The sequence below is a fragment of the Callorhinchus milii genome, unplaced genomic scaffold, assembly GCF_018977255.1.
Source record: "Callorhinchus milii isolate IMCB2004 unplaced genomic scaffold, IMCB_Cmil_1.0 Scaffold17, whole genome shotgun sequence".
Taxonomy (NCBI): Eukaryota; Metazoa; Chordata; class Chondrichthyes; order Chimaeriformes; family Callorhinchidae; genus Callorhinchus; species Callorhinchus milii.
In genome coordinates, this window is record NW_024704758.1 from 10,789,167 (window position 1) to 10,811,195 (window position 22,029).

A 22,029-nucleotide genomic window follows, 5' to 3' on the forward strand; every position below is an offset into this window, starting at 1 on the left:
TTTAGCTATATAAGAGTACACGTCTGAAAGGAAACATACTGTTCTCGTTATTAGCTTACAATAACTAATATACAATAACAGAAAATATTTTTGCTGATTATAACATTGTAATTGGCAAACTTATATTGGGCTATAAGAGTTGTAAGATGTGAAAGGCATTGTATAAATGTATATTCTATTGACCTTCCAGGTAGTCCTACGTTTTGCTCTGGTGCACGAAGCTCGCATTTTATTTAATTATTTTTTTCTAGGTTATTGGAAAGGACACAAATGTAATGCTTGTGACCTTGGGTGCAAAATGTCTTTGTGGTTTAGCAACTGGTCTCAGGAAAAAGTTCCAGTCCCACGCTGTTCATGTAAGTTTCAATAATATTTGAGTAAAAAATGGCTTTTCAATTTTCACTTATTTTATAGATTTCATGCTGTGTACGCCATTATAAGGTGCTCCCTTACTAGGCGCGTGCGCTGCATGTCAGATGTGTTGACAAGTCAGCTTCCCACATGCTAAAATATAGCTGACTTCTGAGTTTGTCGGATCACCACCAATGATATTTCCTGTATTGTACTGTCAAAACTCTTCACTGTGCCATATAGTATCTGATGCATCCCATCTTAATTCTTTCTCCCTAGGCAAATTCACACTCTAGTGTGAGAATGTTTCTGGTTGCTGCATGTCAACCTTGTCCTATAATTTTTTTAGCTGCAGTAAACTTAAGATAATCCTTGTGCTTCCTATTTAACTTTTATACCACAGCTTAAACATCAAAGTCCCCTCCTTAAAGGTGTGTGTTCTCTTACTTGAGGTAGTGTTTCATACGTCAACTCACCTAAGTAACTCTTAATCTGTGAATGAGCCTGATAGTTAGAATTTGTAGGCCATTGAACCTTGGAAGGCATTATAGCTGACTACAATTTTGATAAAGTGCAATTTCCATCAAATTGTGTTTGTTGATTGGACTTCTTCAAGGTGGTGCCAACATTATTGGAAAAATTTAAAGAGAAGAAACCTCAGGTGGTTCAGGCCTTGCAAGAAGCTATTGATGCAGTCTTTCTCACAGTAAGTACCAAATTAGAACTTGTAAGTATAAAATGTTGACCGAGGTGGGACAGTAGGTTAATTTTGTAAAATTTTGTAAAAGCGTTTTTGAGCAAAGCTTGTAAATTAAGTTTCAATGATATTTGAGAATTCCTTCTTGTACCTTGGGTTGAAGTATGGCATGAAGCAGCAGACTAAATGCAGTTCACTGTGGTAACCACAGCACAATGTTGATTTTTATCCTTTTTGCATATTGTTATTCAGTACAGTTCAGCTTGGTTCTTACCAAAGTGGGCTACATTTTGCGTCAATTGGGGTGTTAGTGCTTCGGTTGGGGTGTTTGCACTATTTAGATAAATGGCCTAGATATCTCTAGTTTCTGATTGACTAAAATCCTGGTATAAGAGATTTACCAAATTTTTGCTATAAGAGAGATGGCGAGAATATTTTTTATCTCAATAACACTATTGCTAATGATTGTATTCAGACTACATTGCAAAACTTAAGTGAAGATGTACTTGCTGTGATGGACAACAAAAACCCATCAATCAAGCAGCAAGCGTCACTCTTCTTGGCAAGAAGTTTCCGTCACTGTACTCCATCCACATTGCCAAAAAGTCTCCTAAAACCAATTTGTGCTGCACTGCTTAAGGTAAGGTTAACTGATGTAATGCTGAGTTGCATTTTCACGTGCGTGCAATTTAAATTTAATTCCCAGCCCTTATTCTGAATTAGTGACAATATTTGTTCTGATACAAATGTATTCTGATTCTCTACAGCAAATTAATGATTCTGCCGCTGACGTGAGAGATGCTGCATTCGAAGCACTAGGTACTGCACTAAAAGTGGTTGGTGAAAGAGTAATGAATCCTTTCCTTGCTGATGTGGATAAACTGAAGCTTGATAGGGTGAGTTTGTAATGTAAAATAATGGTTTTAAAGCTGACGTTCTCCATACGTTTCTAGCTAACCTTATTGCCTTCCGATTCCAATCTGTCCTTTTTGATGTATAAGTCCAAAAGCAGTTTGGGACATATGTGCATGCGACCCCCAGGAAGGTGGAAAGTGAACTAGATGGACCTTGGTCTTTTTTTCGTCCAGCATTTCTTATGTTCTTATGTACATAACAAACAATAACAAAATTACATTTGTATAGTGCCTTTTTTGCTCATTGATATGATTTTGAAACTGCATTGGGCATTCTAACTTGAATGTTGACCCTTCATTGCTGTTGCCTCTTAAAAATATTTCAGATCAAAGAATCTTCAGATAAAATAGAATTGGGTCATGGGAAGAAGGATGCATCTGGTGTGTCAAAGGAAGGAAAGTTTGCTGCTCCTCAAGGAAAAGCTGGTCCATCTACATCAGGTGGTGACAAAGTAGATGCTCCTGTAGCCAAACCTGGCGGACCTTCAAAGAAAGCTCCTGCAGGCAAGGTATGATGTGCAAGAATAGACATCTTCGGTTATTAGGCAATGGATTACATTGGTCACATAGTAAATTATTGCCTTCAAAAATCAAGTTCAGAACATGAAAAGGAACTTTGTTTGCCTAGGAGTGGATGTGGATTTGATATTCAGCACTTAATAATAATCCTTGTATTTGATATAGCACTTTTCATGTCTTCAAGACATCTCAAAGTGCTTCACAGAATATACTGTAAAATGAATTGACTGTATATTTGTGAGTGAAACATGGCAGCAATTGTGCACAGTAGAGTCCCACAAACGGTCATGGAGCGAAGTGACCAATTTATTGCGTTTTTTTTTCTTGAGTGATTATTATCAGGCGTGTGGAGTAAGGAAACTTGCCCATGGTTTCACCCTCCTGGGAATTGAACCCAGGTCTCTCGCTTGTGAGGCAAGTGCTCTAACCACTAAGCTACAGGACTCCACACATTCAACTTATTTGGCTAAAATATATCCATGCCATTATCTCCAAAACATTGCTTTAAGCATTTAAAATGTATACAATTAATTTAGTCTGCCAAATAGCACTATTCGAGTTAACTCGCAGGATCATTCACAATTTTATTCAACTGATTTGCATTGGACAAGCATTAATATTTAAAATGTGATTATTAAATGTATATTCAATTGCTCTGGGACGCTATCCCACGTGAAGGTTTCAATATAAACAAGTTGTTTTATATCAATTCAAGTTCAGTTGTTAAATTATTTACAAATGTTTTATTTATTATTCTGCAGACTGGTGGACCTCCTAAAAAAGGCCGAGCAGGAGGGGCTTCTTCAAGTGGGAAAGGGAGAAAAGCAACAGAAGTTAAAGAGAGAGAACCTGAGCTTTCTGTAAGTTTTTTTTAACCATTGTCTCTTGGAATATGAGAAGCTGCCTTTCTTCACCTTTTTGTATTGGAGCTAAAATAGGAGGTCATGTTCAATAGAATATTTTGCAGAACTGGGTAGGATTTTCTGGTTCCCTTCTACAAAAGTGAATGTTCATTCTTGTGAATTTGGATGGGAACCAGAATTTAACTTTGTAATTGTTTGTGAGTGGGAATTTGGAGTCCTGTAGCTCAGTGGTTGGAGCACTCGCTTTGCAAGTGAGAGACCTGAGTTCAATTCCAGGCAGGGCGAAACCTTGGGCAAGTTTCCTTACTCCACAGGCCTAATAATAATAATCCCTCCAAAACCAAAAACAATAATAAAAAAAAATTGGTCATTTTCAATCTACGACTGTTTGTGGGACATTGCTGTGCGCAATTGGCTGCCGCGTTCGCCCACAAATATACAGTCAATTCACTTTACAGTGTGTTCTGTGAAGCGCTTTGGGACGTCCTCCCGACGTGAAAAGTGCTATATCAAATGCAAGGATTATTATTATTATTAATTCACTGCTAACAGAAGTAAGCTATTTGTCTCATGGAATTGATTTGAAATTAGGAAAACCTGTCCTAGCGGGCCTATTAATTGAAAATTCGATTTCCTGGGAGAAATTAGGTTCATCTTTTGCTGTGCAAAATCAAATATTACAAAATATCCACCGCACTCTAAAAGTGGGTCTAGCACAGTTCTCACTGGATGTTACAACTTCCAAAACAAAAAACCTTAATGATCGAACATGGCTAAGCCAGTTTCTCTACAGCAGAACATATTGCTGACTGTCAGCGAAGTCCTGAAGGGAGTCAGCTGATGTGATGAATAAATCCCAATAATAGTGAGATCATTAACATTGCCAAATCACTGTTCTTAAATACAGTCAATTCACTTTAGAGTATTCTGTGAAGCGCTTTGAGACGTCTAGAAGACGTGAAAAGCGCTATATCAAATACAAGGATTACTATTATATTTGTAATTAGAATTTTCACTTTCTTCACAATGTTTTCAGATTGAAGTATGTGAAGAGAAAGCAGCAGCTGTGTTGCCAGCCTCCTGCCTGCAGCTACTTGACAGTGGTAACTGGAAAGAAAGGCTGGCCAGCATGGAGGAATTTCAAAAGGTATTGGATTTTTAATTTTTACTCTACATATAATGACTAGGGTCTGGGTAAGTGGGATCTTCTTGGAGCTGAACTGGCTCCAAAAGGCCATGCATAGCAATGGAATGACTGTTGTGGTCGTCCAGTTCTTGAGCTGAACGGGTCCACAGAACATATTCCAAGGCACTGCTGATGACAGCCCAGGCAACTTGGCTCATCAATGGGACTTGGAGGGCATGCCAATCACTCTGGACCAGTCCCACTTCTGTTAACCCAGCAAGTCAATGCCCTAATGAGTAGGTTGTCTCAGCTGGACAAGCAGCTAGAAAGCTTACTAAATAGTGCTTTTAAGATATGTTGTTTTAACCAACTAAACCCCAACGCTCACTCTGGGATCCCGAAGTCTTCTCTCATGCCAGCTTGCACCTAATACTCTCTGGAATTAGGTAAACTAGATGCGTCCATCCAGTGGGAGAGTGCGCATTCCATCCTGATATGAGAGCTTCCATAGGTAGGTGGATGCTTGAAACTTGGTTTCGATCCTCTTTTAAGTATGGTGATGGGTTTCTGCAAGTGTCAGACACCCAGCAGCTCACCAAAAACTGTAGCTGTTCTTACAGCTGTTTTAATGAATTGTGAAATTTGTCCTGAATAATCTTTAAATGTTTGTGTACCTTCAGTGAGCCAACACAACATTCACCCTTTTGCTGTGTTCAGAAAGGAATAGAATTTCTGTCTTGCTTTAAGAATACATGTGATTTTATTCATATTGGTGCTTATCCGCTGTCCTTTTGTAGGGAGTAGAAGTCACCGAGATGAGGCAGATGCCCTGCCAGGCACTAGTACGGATGCTGGCTAAAAAACCAGGCTGGAAGGAAACTAACTTCCAGGTATGATTACTTTTGAGCTACAGAATGCTGTCCTCCTTAAACTGAGATCCCAACTACCTGTTCTATTTGTAAGGTACTTGAATACTGTACTTTCAGTAATATCCTGTGAAGTGCTTTTGAAATGTGAACAAATCATTGGCCAAGCATCTTATAGAAAAATGCTTTCTAATTATATGAAATGGGCAGGCTTCTAGGCATAGACTATCAGATGTTATTTGTATATACTGTGATGAGTACGAATACAAGTACTCATCAGATTTATTCAATTTATTGCTGCAAACTGATATTAATTGGTGTGCTTGGCTTCATAAATTGTGTTTTAGGTGATGCAGATGAAGTTGCATATTGTTGCACTGATTGCCAAAAATGGGAATTTTTCCACAACATCAGCAGAAGTTGTATTGGATGGTCTGGTTGACAAAATAGGAGATGTAAAATGTGGAATGAAAGCAAAAGAAGCACTTACTGCAATAGCAGATGTGTGCTCCCTTCCATGGACAGCTGAACAGGTATGTAAGATGCTTGATAGGTGCTCTTCAATATCTGAAAGTGAAAATCAACCGGGAACTGGTTGCCTTAGCATGTAAAGAACCACACCTGTGCCACCCCTGATCTGGAATCGCAGTTGAATTTGTACTTTAATGCTAAGGAATGAATAAAATGTCAAGTTTTGCAATTTGCTGTCCACAGGTCGTCGCAATGGCTTTTGCACACAAAAATCCTAAAAACCAATCCGAAGTCCTGAACTGGTTGGCAAATGCGATCAAGGAGTTTGGATTTGTTGGGTAGGTTAAAGTCTAATACTGCTTAACTTCACTATTTCTAAACTGATAAAGGCTATTTATCTCCTATAGATTTGCATTAGAGCTGTTTAAATAATTAGCCTACCTTGGCTGGAATACTGTCAATGGTTGTTGACCTCTATGTAGAGGCAGGATGAGTGGAACTCGTTGGTTTGGATACTGTTAATCAAGATGATGGGTTTCTGCATGTGTCAGACACTTGGTTGACTTCTCTCCCCCTTATAACACATGTTATAATGCGGGTTTATTTAATACTGGTGTCCTGTGGACTCTTGACTGGTTGGCCCGTTCTCAAAATAGTGGACATCCAGGTTGTTGGGTTGCTTCCAACCCTCGCTTAACTCAGCACAGGAAGCTGCTCTGCTTTCTGCCTGCATAATGTGTGATTAGTGACGTTACAATGCACGAGTGCTGGCTGGCGTGTGTGCCCCGTTTATGAGGTTAGTTGGGATTTTATGGACCCAACTATGGCGACGTAAAAGAGCTCTGCGGTGTATACTGGAAAGGTCTTTCTCTTGCACGATATTCAATGTTGATCTTTTGTACAACTTTTTCCCTCAGGATAAATGTGAAGGCTTTCATTAGTAATGTGAAGACTGCTTTGGCTGCTACAAACCCTGTAAGTAGGCATTTTGTGACATTTCCTGCCTCTGCCACTACCTCTTCTCGGGAGGTCAAGACCCTTATCCATGCTTTAATCACCTCCATTTGGGACGATGTTACTCACTGCCTGCTGGTCTTCCCTCTATAGCCTGCAGATTGTTCAAAATTATTTTTCTCATGTCCTCTCCCGCACCAGGCTCTGGGCCTATCAACCCTGTCCTTGCTTGGGACGTCCTCCTGACGTGAAAGGCGCTTTATAAATGGAATCTTGTTGTTGTTGTTGTTGTTGCTTGATTACATTGGCTCCCCATTCCCCAAAGGATCAAGTTCAAGGTTCTTGTCCTCACCTGTTAAAGCTTGGATCTTACTCCACTCTATTCTAAAACCGTGCCAACCCGTCCTTGCCAACTGCTCTGCAGGCACATCCCCCGTTCTCTGCTAATGCCACTATTCCCCAATATCCCGATGGGTCAGACCAAAGGCCGGTACAATCAACAGATCTTATAACAGAATAATACCACCGTAGATATCTCGAGTTCAACACTGTCTTTACAGCACACAAGCTTGATTCTTCATGCTTTCAGTCTTCTTGCTTACAGCTTTCAATCTTCCATCTGATATCCTCAGTCTTAGTGTTTCTAGCTCTCAGTCTTCCATCTCCCGTACCCTTGTCTCCGCAGCCCGGGATGGCCCCGTACACAAAGTTATCGGAACTCTTATACCGATGTTCGTGCAATCATGATACGGACAATAGATCACCTGGTCGAAATCATGCTGGGTTCACGTGAACACCTCATGGGGTGTACGTACCTCAGCACACAATCACATTGTCCTTAAGACCCCTGTTATCTGATGCTTGTTATTTTGTTAGGTGGGATCATTAGTACATTCCTTTTAAGTGACTGGCTATTTCTTATCAGTATCCCGGGATGGTACCAAGGTCCTCTAGTTTAAGTAACTTGCTCGTTAGCTGCTATTCTTGAGGGTTGCCTTTTGTTGCTCTTGAGTGTTAATCATGAGTGTCAGTCCAGTTGTCCCCCACACTTAAATTGAAAGTTAACCCGTTCGCAACATCTATTATGATTTTAACATTATACAAAAAGTGTAAATTCTAACACCCCCATGCCTAAATCCCTTTCCTGGACTCCTTCCAAGGTCCATCTCAAGTCCTTCCTCTTTGACCACGCCTTTGGTCATCTTCTTTCCCCACCCCCTTCCCCTTGGTCCCCACTCCTCTTGTATCCGATAAGCACACACCCTTGATTGTCCCATCACTTGGAACTCTCCTGACGTGACAGGCACTATGTAAATGCAATTTGTTACGTTTATTAGTCGACATGTTTATGTTCCTGCAGTTACTACTAAATTTTTAAATTTTCTCTGCTGTTTCTGTAGGCGGTACGAATATCTGCTGTTACTTTGCTGGGTGTGATGTACTTGTATGTGGGAGCACCTCTCAGAATGTTTTTTGAGGATGAGAAGCCAGCTTTGTTGTCACAGATTGATGCTGAATTTGAGAAGGTAAATGTTACAAAAGCAGTGCAGTCTTCCCACAATGTTGAATTTTGCACTTTCATGTTGATTACTGATTACTCTAGTTGTACCTGTTAAAAGTACAATGTGTTTTGTAAAAAGTGAACTCGTGTTGGATTGCAAAGAAACTTCCACAAGTTTCTACAGAAAGTTATATCCATTCAGTCGAACTTGTCCATGTTGGTGTTTATTCTCCACCTCCTAATCCACTCCCCTATAACCTTGCTGTTGCCTTCTATCATGTATGTATCAAATTACAAAGTTTGTAAATCTTTGTGCACATATTCACAGATGCAGGGACAAGTTCCTCCTGTTCCTGTGAGAGGTGGATCTAAATGTGGTGGTGGGGGTGGTGGTGATGATGAAGTAGCTGAAGATCAGGATGAGGAAGACGGTGGACAGCATTTTCAAGATCATTTGCCAAGATCAGATATAAGGTTATCTCTAAGCATTTTTCTTTGGCCAATTCCATAAACAAATTGAAGTTGCAACAAGCTTTGATAATGTCAAGCCTCTACATTTTATATCCACCTGTGAAATGCTGAGGTCTCTTTATGGTCTTGGATGCAACTATCAATTTAGGTTATCCCAAACATTTTTATTGCATAATATTACAATACATAGTGGAATTCTATCTTCTTAGCATATAGTGGATTAATTGCATGCATGTCTTCTGTTATTAATGTTAAACTATTAAATATAGGCTTTATTTTGATGGAACTTCAGAGTATTTGCTGGCAAAGGTCCTGTCAACATTTGACTCAATATTATTTAACTTGATACAATTGGTTATATCTTATGTTTTGGATTTTCTAACCAAGAGTGGGGAGAGGAGACTTGCTCTAAACATTTGCTAATTGAGTTTATATATTTTGTGTACAGTGACAAGATTACTTCAGAACTTGTCGGCAAAATTGGAGACAAAAACTGGAAGATCAGGAAAGAAGGATTGGATGAATTGAGTACCATTCTAAATGAGGCCAAAGTTATTCAGCCAAATATTGGAGAACTTCCTGGAGTACTTAAAGGACGGCTTAATGACTCGAATAAGATTCTGGTAAGTAACACTCCATAGATTACCATTCATGTTCTCCATAAAATATAGGCTGTCATTTTGGTTGTTGAATAACTCTTACATTCCTACATTTGGTATCATCCTCAAAGATCCACAGGATACTGTAAAGTGTAGTGACTGTAGCCAAACACAGCAGCTAGTTTTGCGCACAGCAGTATCCCACAAATGGGCATGATCAATCTTATTTGGGGGATTGTTGGTCAGAATACCAGGAGAAATTCTCTTTTTGAATAGTGCCATGGAATCTTAATGATGTCCACTTGAACAGACAGACAGGGCCTTGGTTTAACATTTTAATTGAAGGCAGCATCTCGAACAATGAGGGCACACTGCCAGTACTCTGTGGGCTGTCGGGCTTTAACGGAATTAAAATTTTCATGTCTCTGGAGTTTGAGGTTAATCTTGGGATCGTGGTTTTCTTGACTCAATGGAGTGAAATATCAATTTGATCTGGGTATTGGGAACTTGAACCTGTTATGAATTTGGTCACACCAAATATAAGTGGTATAGTTGGTTTTCACTTTAAAGTCATAATTCACATTGTAAAATCCTATAGAAATAAAAAACAAAGTTATTTTTGCTTGATTTCCTTTGTTTTAGGTACAGCAAACGCTTGCAATCATGCAGCAGATGGCTACAGCAATCGGGCCTAATCTCAAACAACATGTTAAAATGCTTGGAATACCTATTTGCACGGTGCTTGGTGACAGCAAGGTGAATAGTTTTAAGATCTAAATTATATTTGCCTTACATTTTGTGTTAATTTTTAAAAAAACTTGTTTAAAAACAAACTTTTGTTCATTGAAGCCATTGCATTATCTATAACCTGTGCCAATAGAAAGGTGCAGCTGCAGAATCAGCTACAAACATCCCTTCCACTAGAACCCCACAAACATTCAGTGTGCTCGGCCCCAGGTCTCTGCGCTGCTACCGACATCGCTTCTGTGGCCCTGCCTATGCCTTTGTTATTTTAATTCAGAAAGCAGTAATAGTAATGCTAAATTGGCTTAAGGTTGTACCATGATTTAAGAAAAATAATATTGTTTTTACAGAGTAATGTTCGTGCCGCAGCTCTTGTAACACTGAATTCTTGGGTTGATCAAACTGGTATGAAAGAATGGTTGGAAGGGGAAGATCTTTCTGATGAACTTAAGAGAGAAAATCCTTTTCTTCGGCAGGAGGTATGGTCCATGTTTACTAATGATAACCAGTACAATTGAGTTAATTCTGTTTCGTTGGCTGGAATTAATTTTTTTTTTTTTGTTTGCTGTGTAGTTGCTAGGTTGGCTGGCAGAGAAATTACCAACACTGAGAACTGTGCCCTCTGATGTCATGCTTTGTTTGCCTCATCTCTACTCTTGCTTGGAAGACCGAAATGGAGATGTTAGGAAGAAGGCTCAAGATGCACTGCCAACTTTTATGATGCACCTAGGCTTTGAAAAAATGGTTAAGGCAACGGGCAAATTAAAGGTATTGAAGGAAATTCAAAGCAAATTCCAGTGGATGCTTGTTGTCCATTAATTTTGGTACCTCTTGAAAGAAATAATAGATTCATAAGGCATGGTTTATTTTGAGAATAAACCCTTATTTATGACTGCTATGTTCTTAATTTAGTCATTTCCTATAGTTAATACGAGATTGACTATTCCATTGAATTCCTGTTCACAATCCTGATTTAATCAAGATTACATTAACTAATCTGGTGCATGTCCTTTATGAAGTTCCTTTTTAAGGAGGAACAATTGCTTATTTTCTTTGTAGTAAAGTTGGGGAAGATTTATTGGACTCTTGTAGATTGTTAGTTTACTCTTGGTTCCAGCTCCTTTCTTCAGTTCATTCATTTCTATGTGGAGGCTTCGTGGGGAAAAAATGAGCATTCCAGTGATGGGTTACCTTGTATTCTTACATGATTCCCTACTTCAGTGCCTATCAGTTTTTTTTCCATCTCCTTGACCGTGTCTGTAGTCGAACCCCAACTTGATGAAGCATGGATATGGGTCTCAGCAGTCCAAAAAGTAGGGTGGAGGCAGACAATGTTGCAGAGGTGGGGGAACGCTGAGCAGATCATTGCACAGACATGATAAGTGCTGATCCAAACAATTCGTAATGTGAGCAAAACTAACTTATCAATTGATCCGTGGATAATACTTAACTGCTTCCCTTTCTTAGCCTGCCTCAAAAGACCAAGTGATAGCAGCTCTTGAGAAGGCCCATGCTGTTATGCCAGCCAAGCCAGCTAAAACATCTTCAAAATCAAGTGAGGGTACAGTTGCCTCTGCTTCATCTGCTGGTAGATCATCCAGTGCAGGTAACCAATATCCTTCAATTTTGGTTGATGTGTTGCATTGATGTTATGTACTTATTTTTGAATTGCTTTGATATGATCCTGTTTGGTGTACGTTTTTTAAAAAAATACTGAATCTGCTTTCTCCCTGAATCCCTAATTTTTTAAGTTCACTATTCACCGTGTTGCTTTCATGCATCCTACATATCAGAGAGAAATTTGTGTATAGATCTGGAATCCTGAGGGATTTTAATTGAAATTGTAGCTCTAAAATTGGATTGATTTCTGCTTAATTTTACAGCAGTTGAAACGTCTATATAGATTGTGCTGAGTTTATTTTCCAGTATTTTTATTTATCGTGATTGAATATTTGACATTAATTGCTTTGCAAATCTTGCATGTTTTTTGCAAAATAGTTTAAATATTTTACAATTATGATCAGATTGTTTTCTTCTTGTTGCACCAAACACTTTTCTGCTAGCCTCGCGTGCACAGAATGCAGGGACAAGTGATGATTCAGGTGCTTTTGAGCTTAAAGCCGATCCGAAGAAGGCCAAAGTGTCTGGAGCTACTGCCAAAGCCAAGGTATTGTTTTGTTATCAGTCTTTAAATTATATATTTGAGTTAAATAACTTATCAGTTCAGCACACCCAGAAAGACTGAAGAAATGCTATGTGTCCCTATTTGCTGTTGAAGCACATCCTCTCAAGTGCAAAACTATCTGCCCTACCTGTAATCTCTGAACTGCTATGATGTGGAAAATGGTTAACGTCTGGACAGTTTATCACACTTTGTTTCCATATTGTTATGAGCTAATCTTTGCCACCTCCCCTGCGTAATAAAGCCTCTGAAGACTTTCCTTGCAATGAGGGTGGGATGAGACCATACGAGCAAATATCCTCCGAGTTAAAATTTCTTAAAGGGCCAATAGCTTTTCCTTGGGATGACATACCAGAAGTATGTGGAGGGACACAGGTTAAGCAGCCTTCAATAAATGAGGATTTTGCCTACAGTAATTTTTAATTCAAGTAATGGATTTGATATATCAATTTAAGTTGACTCTTGCTTCCTCACAAAAATATACTTATTCTGAGATACTGTGTAAGCGCAATATATTAGTGTGCTGTCATTGCACTGAATTGTTGAGCCTAATTATTTCAAAGGTAAAGTGGGGGGGTGGGGGGGGAAGAGGTTAGTTACTTTTAGAAATGTGGAAGATGTAACGGATGAATTATGTTCTACCAATGTAAATGGATTTAACAGCGTTTTCATAAACTGACCTTTTACTTTTTCAGTCTGTACTTGGTAAGAAAGTGCCAAGTAAGACAAATCTCAAGGATGATGAAGATAAATCTGGGCCAATCTTCATGATTATTCCTAATGGAAAGGACCAACGGATGAAGGATGAGAAAGGTTTAAAGGTGAGTCTTAGAGATACTCTTTTAAACCTTCTACATTTTGTTGTCAAACTAATAATGTTTAGAACTGAGCAATAAGTAAATAAATTTACACAATGTTTTTATATAGGACAATTATTTTAATGAGATTACTTTACAGTAAACTGTGGGATATTCTCCCAACGTGAAAGGCACTATAAATGTAAATCTATCTGTTTGTTGTTGAAAATATGTATGTTTACATTAGGTGTTGAAGTGGAATTTTACAACTCCTCGAGATGAATACACAGAACAACTGAAAACTCAGATGTCCAGCTGTGTAGCCAAATGGTTGCAAGATGAAATGTTCCATCCAGATTTTCATCATCACATCAAAGCATTAACAGTTTTGATAGAGGTAAGCAAATGTTTCAAAAAAAATGGGTCTCTTTATTCAAGACGAGGCAAACACCTATGTACAGCACTGGAGGCAGAAATTGTCTGATGCAGCAATTTTCAAATAAGCCATGAAACAAATAAAGTAACAATGCCTGTATTTAGGTGGATATCAAAGATTCCATGACAAGATTGAAAAATGAAGCTGTTTCTCCCAGTGTGTTAGCCAATGGTCTTCCAAATATATTGATCACCTCATGGTATGTTTCTAATATCATGCTGGTGCAAATGGCTGCTGGGGTTGCTTGCAAAGATAGCAGTCCCTACACTTAACAATAATTTACTCGTGAGTGCTTTGTGATGTCTTGATGTGATAAGATGTTATAATACAGCTTCAAAATCTTGAGTGCAGAAAGGGGAGGTGTGAATGAGGAACAACTTGTAAAAATAATGTGTGAAATTTTGAATCCTGGAACAAAATAACATTACTAAAATGTTCATTTTACTTGCAGCATTTGGAAAATGAAATAGAGGGTTCTATTGGCTGCCTGGATCTTATTCTGAAATGGTTGACTCTCCGTTTTTTTGACACAAACACCAGTGTATTGATGAAAGTCCTGGAGTACTTGAAGCTCCTATTTGCACTTCTGAGCAGAGAGGATTACCATTTAATTGAAAATGAGGCCTCTTCATTCATTCCGTATCTAATTATCAAGGTAAAGGACTGCTGATTGTTTTAAACATACTTTTCAGGAGTGTGGTGTTGTGAGTATAAGTCTTGCCACAAAACTAAAGTTAGTGTAGCAAGATATGGATTTGCACAAATTTGCTATTTTGTCTGGGAAGAAATTTTAATAAAAATCTTTTCTTATTGGGAAGTTCTAAGGGTATGTTAACATTTGCTCACTTGATAACCATAATCTGTGAATGCATAGTACCATCTTAAAAATATAGTTGTGGGAGGAAATGCCTTTAATTCATAGTCAACAATTAGTATTCCCCAAATATTTAACTTCTAATTGGTACATTTTATCCAGTTTAATAATTTTAAGCAATATATATGTAATAGCCCATGTGTTGCTCTGTTTTAGGTTGGAGAATCAAAAGATATTGTTCGCAAGGATGTTCGTGCCATTCTGAATGTGATGTGCAAGATTTATCCAGCAAGTAAAATGTTTATCTTTATTATGGATGGCCTGAAATCTAAGAACTCAAAACAACGAGTAGGTGAGTGTATGTGTATTGTGCACTTTACTGTAGCCTGTTTAACTTAGTGTTTTAGTTGTGTGATACCAGAAGCAGGTATGAATGTTTTTTATAACTACCTTATCTTATAGAGTGTTTAGAAGAACTGGGTGCTTTAATTGAAGCTTATGATATGAATGTGTGTCAGCCAACTCCAGCCAAAGCTCTGAAGGAAATTGCAAGTCAGATTGGAGACCGAGACACATCAGTCCGTAATGCTGCCTTGAACACTTTGGTTACCGCTTATAATATCTGTGGAGATCAAGTTTTTAAATTGATTGGAAATGTAAGTATTGCAGCTTAGCTTGGCAAAGGGGTTTTGATTTTGGCATTAAAGTTGGGTCTTCCCAATCCTTCAAAATTTCCTTCAATATAGAAAAACATTCATCCACTCATAATATTGCAAATGCTGTTTTTAGATGGTGTAACACCTATTATGGAAATGCGCCTTTTCATGTGGTTTAGAAATGTAATAATGGCTAAAATGTTTTCAGTTGGTTAAATATCTGTAAGGGCAAATATTATGGAGTTTGTAAATATAATCTTTTATTTAGCTTTCAGAGAAAGAGATGAGCATGTTAGAGGAGAGAATCAAACGATCAGCCAAGAAACTCTCAACGGCACCATTAAAACAGGCAGAAGAGAAAACTCAAAGATCGCAAGGGCAAAGTTCAAATGCTGCCATGCCACGTAAAGGCTTTGAAGAAGTACCATCCAAACTGAAGTATGTCTTCTATGACTTTTCTGCGATGTCTAGTCTGATTGTTTAGATTAAAGAAAGTAAGGAATCTTATTTTAAAACCAGCTTTGATTACACTAGCTATATCTTTGGTAACATATCAACGTGAATAAGAATTTTATGGCTGGACCATCCCTTTGAGATTTTCAGCAGAACCATGTGGCCTTCTCATGCACGATCAAGATGCCTCCAAACATGTTTTTGTTTGCTGTTTTCATGAGTATTTGCTTGAATCATTTTTTTCTTCCAGTTCTGCACGTTTCCTTCTGTTTTTGTGATGTGGTTCTTTTTCTCCTCTTCTAGCCTATAGTTATAATGTTATTAATCTTTGTGAGGTGACAGTTTATCCAATTAACGTAACCCTAAATCATACATTTCTGTAATGATCTAATCTCTAAAACAGTGCTTTGTGTACTGGATGGTTGAATTGTGTAAAATCTACTGTCTTTAAATGGAGAAATCAAGACATGATTGGCAGTCTGTCTCAGTTGAAAATGCTTATTTCTGAGTCAGAAATTTGTGCTGGGAAAGCACTGTTGGAGGTGCCACACTTCAGATGAATATTATGCAAAGATTCTGACTGCTGTTCATCAAAGATTCCATGGCCATGGCACTATTTGAAAAAAAATCTATTGGTCTTTAATATGCTGTTCATTAGTAATAATGGAAAATCTAATAACTTTTGAAGCATTGTTTTTAATCAGAGGGTAATCAGTTGGCACCACCTCTACATTTATAATGCATTGGTGCGATTAGAATGATGCAGCTTGCTTCAAAGCCCATTCTATAACTCTTTGGAATCTTTCTTATGATCCCATCCACTTCTCCTGTCAGTTTGTATTGTATTTGTAGATCCTGCCACCCAGTGGCAGGAACTGAATACACCCATAGTGAAATGGTTTTGATAAGTTGAAACAAGAGGAAGAAGTCTAAGTGATAATAATCCTAAATAACTATTGATACTGTACTAGATTCTGTAACATACTGCATGACAAAGACATGTTTTGTTTACTCATTCGTTTTCTGTGCTTTATGATTTTTGTTTCATGAGTTTAAATCTTTTCTACTTGTGCTTACGCTGTTTGTCTATTTGTCTAAATCTATCTTCTGACTTCTTTCACTGCAATTCCCCGGAAAGAATAATGTATCGAACCTATCGAATGTAAGTAGAGCTCATTCTCGGGTTGCTGGTTGACTATACACCCTTTTTGAACCAGCTTCAGTGACAATATTGGCAGTTCTTAAACTCTGGAAACTCTTTGTTTCTCCCAGAAAATGCTGTTTGAACAGCTCCTAATATGTTTACTCTTTCTATGAAAATGCTAAAATAGCAACAGATTCAGTTTATTCTAATACATACCCTCGACCTGCGTAAGAACAAACTTCAGCAGCAGAGCCATGGTGATATGGCAGATGTTTAAGCCATGATTTGTTTCATTGATAGAAGCCTTCCTCCTTCTAAAATGATTGAAATATCCTACAATCAGAATTCCACTATATTCACTATAGAAATTGTTTTTTTCTGCTGCAGCAGAGGACTTATTTTTGAAATTTCTCCTAATTTCTGCATTTCTTTCTTTCAGTCAAGCACGTGCCAATAACGTACACGCGACGTCTGAAGCTAGTCATGCAATCCCAAAAGAGTTCCAGCTAGATCTTGATGAAATAGAAAATGACAACACTGCTGGTGGATGTGAATTGCCAGATCTAGTACAGCACAAACTTGATGAACTCTATGAACCAGTTTGTATTCCAGAACCAAAGTGAGTAACCAATATATAGTTCGTTATTTTGGAATCCTTTACTGCCTGGAAAAAATACTGGAAACGAATGGTGCATTTAACAATGTCCGGTTCCATTGATTGAAGGCCGTGTAACTGCTCACTTTTTTCCAACAGTTGATAACGTGCTTGTGATTAACAAAGCATGAAATCTGACCTTGACTACCTTTTTTTAAAGATTGTGGTTTATGTAAATTGAGAAGCTCACCTTTAGGAACAAAATAGGGAATTTAATAACGTTTAGATGCATGGCAGTAGTTCTTGTAATTGGAATTCATTACAGAATAATAAAACCTTGCATTTGATATAGCACCTTATCATGTCGTCGAGCTGTCTCAAAGCGCTTCACAGGATATATTGTAAAGTGGATTGACTAACAACAACAACTTGGATTTATATAGCGCCCTCCACGCCGGACGGCCTCTGTATTTTATGAGCGGAACACGGTAGCTAGTTGTGCACAGCAATGTTCTCCAAACAGCCATGGAGTGAGTCACCAATTTTATTTGGTGGATTGTCGGCCAGGACACTGGGAGAAACTCTTTTCCAATCATGCCATAGGATCTTTAATATCTACTTGAACAGGCAGATGGGACCTCAGTTTAACATCTCATGCAATATGAATTGTTTTTAAAACAAACTTGCATTATTTAACTTTGTCTTGCAATTTAACTGTTTTCAGAAATCGTGCAGTTTCTCCACATTTTGATGACCTGCACAGCAACACAACATCTACTATCAATTTTGTTGTGTCACAGGTGGCAAGTAATGATATCAACACCAGCATTCAAGCCCTTGCCCAGGTAAGGAATGATGAGGAGCGGGAAAGTTGTTAAAAGTGGCAGTGCAAGTGCAAGGTTGCAGCTGCATTATTCACTTCCATGATTTAATTTTTTTTCTGTTTTCAGATTGATGAAGTTCTGCGTCAGGAGGATAAAGCTGAAGTTATGTCTGGTCATATTGATCAGTTGCTGGTTGCCACAATTGTGCAACTTCGATTAATTAATAATACACACATGGCTGATGAAAAGTTTAACAGGAATGACATCCTGAAGCTTTATAGCTGTATCATTGGGGACATGATTACGGTATGAACAACTTCTGATTCTAAGTTCAATACTCAACTATTATAAAAGCCAGAGAATAAAACAAAATTGCATGGTAGAAGCCAAAAATCGATTCATTTGTGTATAAAACCTTAAATTAATGCCAGATTTTCTATGAATTAGCAAGGGGACTGCTCATGTAAAAGTAATTGAATGAGCAAAAATCCATTTCATAATCCAAAGAGAGTGCACTTGTTAAGTGTGTGAGAGTGATGAGTTGCACTCTGAATGGGACAGTAATGCAGTGACATGGCTGTTTCATTCTGAACCCTGATGACTAAACATGTGCACAGGGGCCATCTGACTCGCACATTTAATTTATTTCATGCTTCATTCTTCTCAATGTAGAGACTTTAGTTAAATTTTATAAATATTTTGAAAATGCTATGTAAAAGAAATTGCAGTTTTTAAAGAAAACTACCTTTTTTTAAAAAAAACAATTTAATTGAGCCTATGCTGATTAAATTGGTGTGCAGCAGTCTTAGAGTTGTACTTTTGGGCTTTCTTTATTGCATTGGATATGTGGTAACTAAATTACTTTCAAAGGATAACAAACCTACTGAAGGTGGGTAAATGTAACATTGTGTGATTTCCTTTATCAATTAGTTTTACATTTATGTTTTTTCTGTCATTACTGAGTAAGTTAACCAGGTCTCATCTTTGCTCAGTTGTTTCAAATAGAAACTTTGGCTAAGGAGGCTTCTGTAGGAGTATTAAAGGATCTCATGTATGGGTTAATTTTACTGATGCTGGACTCTCGCTTGGAAGACTTGGATGAGGGACCACAGGTTATTCGATCGGTCAATCTATTGATGGTGAAAGTTTTGGAAAAATCTGATCCAACCAACATCCTGAGGTAATGGCAAAGCTGGGTTTTCAATGGGAGAAAAATTTAGGTATTCTGTAAGGTTCATTAAAGCTGTTTCTCATAATCTTGCAAATATTTATTGCCTAATTTTTTTTTCCTTTGCAGTTCCTTGATTTTACTACTGCAGGATAGTCTTCTGGCTACAGCAAATAACTCTCCCAAGTTTTCAGAGCTGGTTATGAAGGTAGTAAGCTATCTGAATTTTTCTTGCATCAAACTTTCCAGATATAATTTAATGTTTATCCACTGCCAATTTTAGCTTTTCAAATACCCAATTGGTTTAACTAATTTGCATATTGTTTGTCATCTCTTCATATTCACAGTGTTTATGGCGCATGATACGCCTTCTCCCAAGTAATGTCAATAATATCAACGTTGACCGAATACTTTTGGACATACATAACTTCATGAGAGTCTTCCCAAGGGAAAGGTTAAAACAAATGAAGAGCGATCTTCCAATGAGAACACAAAAGACACTCTTGTATACACTTTGCAAGTTAATGGGACCAAAGGTTTGTTGACTTAGGTTCAATATTTATAAATAAATATGCTGCAGTTACTGACTGCACATAATGCATTGAACAAGAGCAGAAGGGGAAAGTTGATCAAAGGTGTGGTCAAGGTGACGGACTTTGAACGAGGAGAGGCAAGAATCGAGTTGGAGGAATGGAAGCAGGAGCAGAATGTAGTTATAAATATAGCTTGAAGACCAAATCAGTTAACAGGATTCAGTACCGTGACCTTGGGAGTAGAGTTAGATTTAACTACTTTAGTGGACAGTTTATATAGTATTATCACGCAATACTATAGATTGAAAGCTGCATCTCCCAGTTAATGTAAATTAAATTTCAGTAATGTGTTGAGAGAGATTATCAGGTTTGGTACTATCATGGAGATAATTTTTTTCATATCTGTGGACAAACTAGGATATTCATGCCAATCCTTGCATCCTTGTTTTGTATTAGATCATGGATCATTTGACAATGATAGAGAACAAGAATGAATCTGAACTTGAGGCTCATCTGCGACGAGTTACTAAACACTCCATGGCTTTGTCAGGAGGAAAAATTGACTCTGACACTGAGAAAGGGGGTTCTACGATGGTATGTGTTAATCGAAATGTTAAATCTAAAATTTGAGCTATAGTTTATGCAATTTGAAGATTAAGCAGTAAAATTTAGGTTGGCTATACTTGATGTAGATTTGAATGTCTTATTGTGTAGGAAGGCATATAAATCTGTTAAGGTTTGGTACCATCATGGAAATAATTTTTTTCATATCTGTTGACAAACTAGGATATTCATGTCAATCCTTGCATCCTTGTTAGTGAAGTCCTGTAGCTCAGTGGTTAGAGTACTTGTCTCGCAAGCGAGAGACCTGGGATTGATTCTGGGCAGGTTTCCTTACTCCACACGTCCGATAATAATCCCTCAAGAAAAAAACAATAATAAAGTGGTCACTTCAATCTACGACTGTTTGTAGGACACTGCTGTGCGCAATTGGCTGCTGCATTTTCTCCACAAATATACAGTCAATTCACTTTATAGTATATTCTGTAAAGCGCTTTGAGAGGTCTAGACGTGAAAAGCGTTTTATCACATGCAAGGAATATTATTTAATTTTATCATCATTCCTTCAAACCCTGCTTTAGAAATTGGCTTAATTTCAAGGGAGAAATTTCATTGGGCTATTCTCCCTTTTTAAGAAAATATTCTCTTTGTAAGCCAGGTAATGTTTACAGCTGCATCCTTTGTTCAATCCTGTACTAGTTTACCAAACTTTAGGCCTCAGCTATTTACCTAGGACCCTCAGGTTTTGATTGCCAAGTATAAGCAGGTAAATTGCAACTAAAGGCTGCTTGCTTATCAATTTTTGGGCCATTTTTAAAATCTCTAAAGATGTATCAGTGCAGCTGCAAAATTGTAGGAAATTGACTTGCATTAAGCAAGCTGGATACAATGTTTTCAGATAAAAGTTTAACAGTTTCTGTGGCAGGTTTCATAATTACTGAAGTATATATTCTGGGGACCTGCATTTTCTAAAATGTATTTCTTTTGTAGGATGACAAAGAATCAAAAGCTAAGATAAGTGAAACTTTGGCAGAAATATTTAAGAAGATTGGCTCTAAAGAAAATACAAGAGAGGTATGTTTTAAGCTTGAACAACAATTTGCACTTATTTTGGGTGAGGTGACACAGAAACAGGCCATTTGGCCCAACTAGTCCATGCTAGAATAATTGTTCTGACTAACTAAATACTAATATATTTTTAAATATTCCACAGGGTTTAGCAGAGCTGTATGAATATCGGAAGAAGTATTCAGATGCAGACATTGAGCCATTCTTGAAGCAATCTTCCCAGTTCTTTCAGAACTACATCGAAAGAGGGCTGCGGCTTGTGGAAAATGAGCGGGAAGGAAAAGGAAGAATATCTTCATCATCTAGCTCTGGTAAAAGTATAGATTAAGAGCAGTTAAAATCATATTAAAAGTCATTCAACTTGGTCCACAGATCACATTATTGGCTTATTTCACCAATTATTTTTGAATTTGTAATTGGCAGGGCTTTCATCACCTTCAGTTGATTCATCCTATATGGCAAGTTCCACTTCTATATCTTCTGGAGGTGGCACCAATGGTGAGGAGGTTGGACCGGCTGTTTATTTGGAGCGATTAAAAATTCTGCGGCAGCGCTGTGGTCTGGAAAACAATTCAAAGGTAACGTGTACATTTCTGAGAGCTTCTCCAGATATTTTATTCGCATTTTTGATAGTCCCAGGGCAATTCTCTGACTGTTGGGTATATACTACATTAATTGTCATTAACCTTATGCGACACACTGCCAGATTTCTTATTAAATAC

At 37.8% G+C, this 22,029-nt stretch overlaps 1 protein-coding gene and 1 non-coding gene across 3 annotated transcripts in view; both read left to right on the top strand.

Moving 5' to 3' along the window:
- Positions 1 to 22,029, top strand: part of ckap5 (cytoskeleton associated protein 5) — a 33,248-nt gene that overhangs the window by 9,619 nt on the left and 1,600 nt on the right. Inside the window, exons 9-44 of one of the 2 annotated variants that reach the window (XM_007887658.2) lie at positions 252 to 356; positions 968 to 1,057; positions 1,524 to 1,688; positions 1,816 to 1,944; positions 2,289 to 2,471; positions 3,243 to 3,341; positions 4,381 to 4,491; positions 5,268 to 5,360; positions 5,684 to 5,869; positions 6,051 to 6,145; positions 6,725 to 6,782; positions 8,162 to 8,287; positions 8,591 to 8,736; positions 9,182 to 9,356; positions 9,975 to 10,088; positions 10,427 to 10,555; positions 10,650 to 10,844; positions 11,544 to 11,682; positions 12,140 to 12,243; positions 12,954 to 13,079; positions 13,303 to 13,452; positions 13,943 to 14,146; positions 14,522 to 14,657; positions 14,768 to 14,961; positions 15,230 to 15,399; positions 16,553 to 16,576; positions 16,998 to 17,177; positions 17,878 to 17,998; positions 18,104 to 18,283; positions 18,970 to 19,157; positions 19,275 to 19,353; positions 19,493 to 19,681; positions 20,135 to 20,272; positions 21,230 to 21,313; positions 21,453 to 21,618; positions 21,731 to 21,885. In XM_007887658.2, the coding sequence (XP_007885849.1) occupies positions 252 to 356; positions 968 to 1,057; positions 1,524 to 1,688; positions 1,816 to 1,944; positions 2,289 to 2,471; positions 3,243 to 3,341; positions 4,381 to 4,491; positions 5,268 to 5,360; positions 5,684 to 5,869; positions 6,051 to 6,145; positions 6,725 to 6,782; positions 8,162 to 8,287; positions 8,591 to 8,736; positions 9,182 to 9,356; positions 9,975 to 10,088; positions 10,427 to 10,555; positions 10,650 to 10,844; positions 11,544 to 11,682; positions 12,140 to 12,243; positions 12,954 to 13,079; positions 13,303 to 13,452; positions 13,943 to 14,146; positions 14,522 to 14,657; positions 14,768 to 14,961; positions 15,230 to 15,399; positions 16,553 to 16,576; positions 16,998 to 17,177; positions 17,878 to 17,998; positions 18,104 to 18,283; positions 18,970 to 19,157; positions 19,275 to 19,353; positions 19,493 to 19,681; positions 20,135 to 20,272; positions 21,230 to 21,313; positions 21,453 to 21,618; positions 21,731 to 21,885 (4,926 nt within the window). The remainder of the gene's footprint in view (positions 1 to 251; positions 357 to 967; positions 1,058 to 1,523; positions 1,689 to 1,815; positions 1,945 to 2,288; positions 2,472 to 3,242; positions 3,342 to 4,380; positions 4,492 to 5,267; positions 5,361 to 5,683; positions 5,870 to 6,050; positions 6,146 to 6,724; positions 6,783 to 8,161; positions 8,288 to 8,590; positions 8,737 to 9,181; positions 9,357 to 9,974; positions 10,089 to 10,426; positions 10,556 to 10,649; positions 10,845 to 11,543; positions 11,683 to 12,139; positions 12,244 to 12,953; positions 13,080 to 13,302; positions 13,453 to 13,942; positions 14,147 to 14,521; positions 14,658 to 14,767; positions 14,962 to 15,229; positions 15,400 to 16,552; positions 16,577 to 16,997; positions 17,178 to 17,877; positions 17,999 to 18,103; positions 18,284 to 18,969; positions 19,158 to 19,274; positions 19,354 to 19,492; positions 19,682 to 20,134; positions 20,273 to 21,229; positions 21,314 to 21,452; positions 21,619 to 21,730; positions 21,886 to 22,029) is intronic. The other variant, XM_007887659.2, reaches the window with a different exon arrangement.
- Positions 18,504 to 18,611, top strand: LOC121850347. Its single transcript, XR_006085560.1, has one exon. It is a non-coding gene; the product is annotated as a small nucleolar RNA SNORD67 (small nucleolar RNA).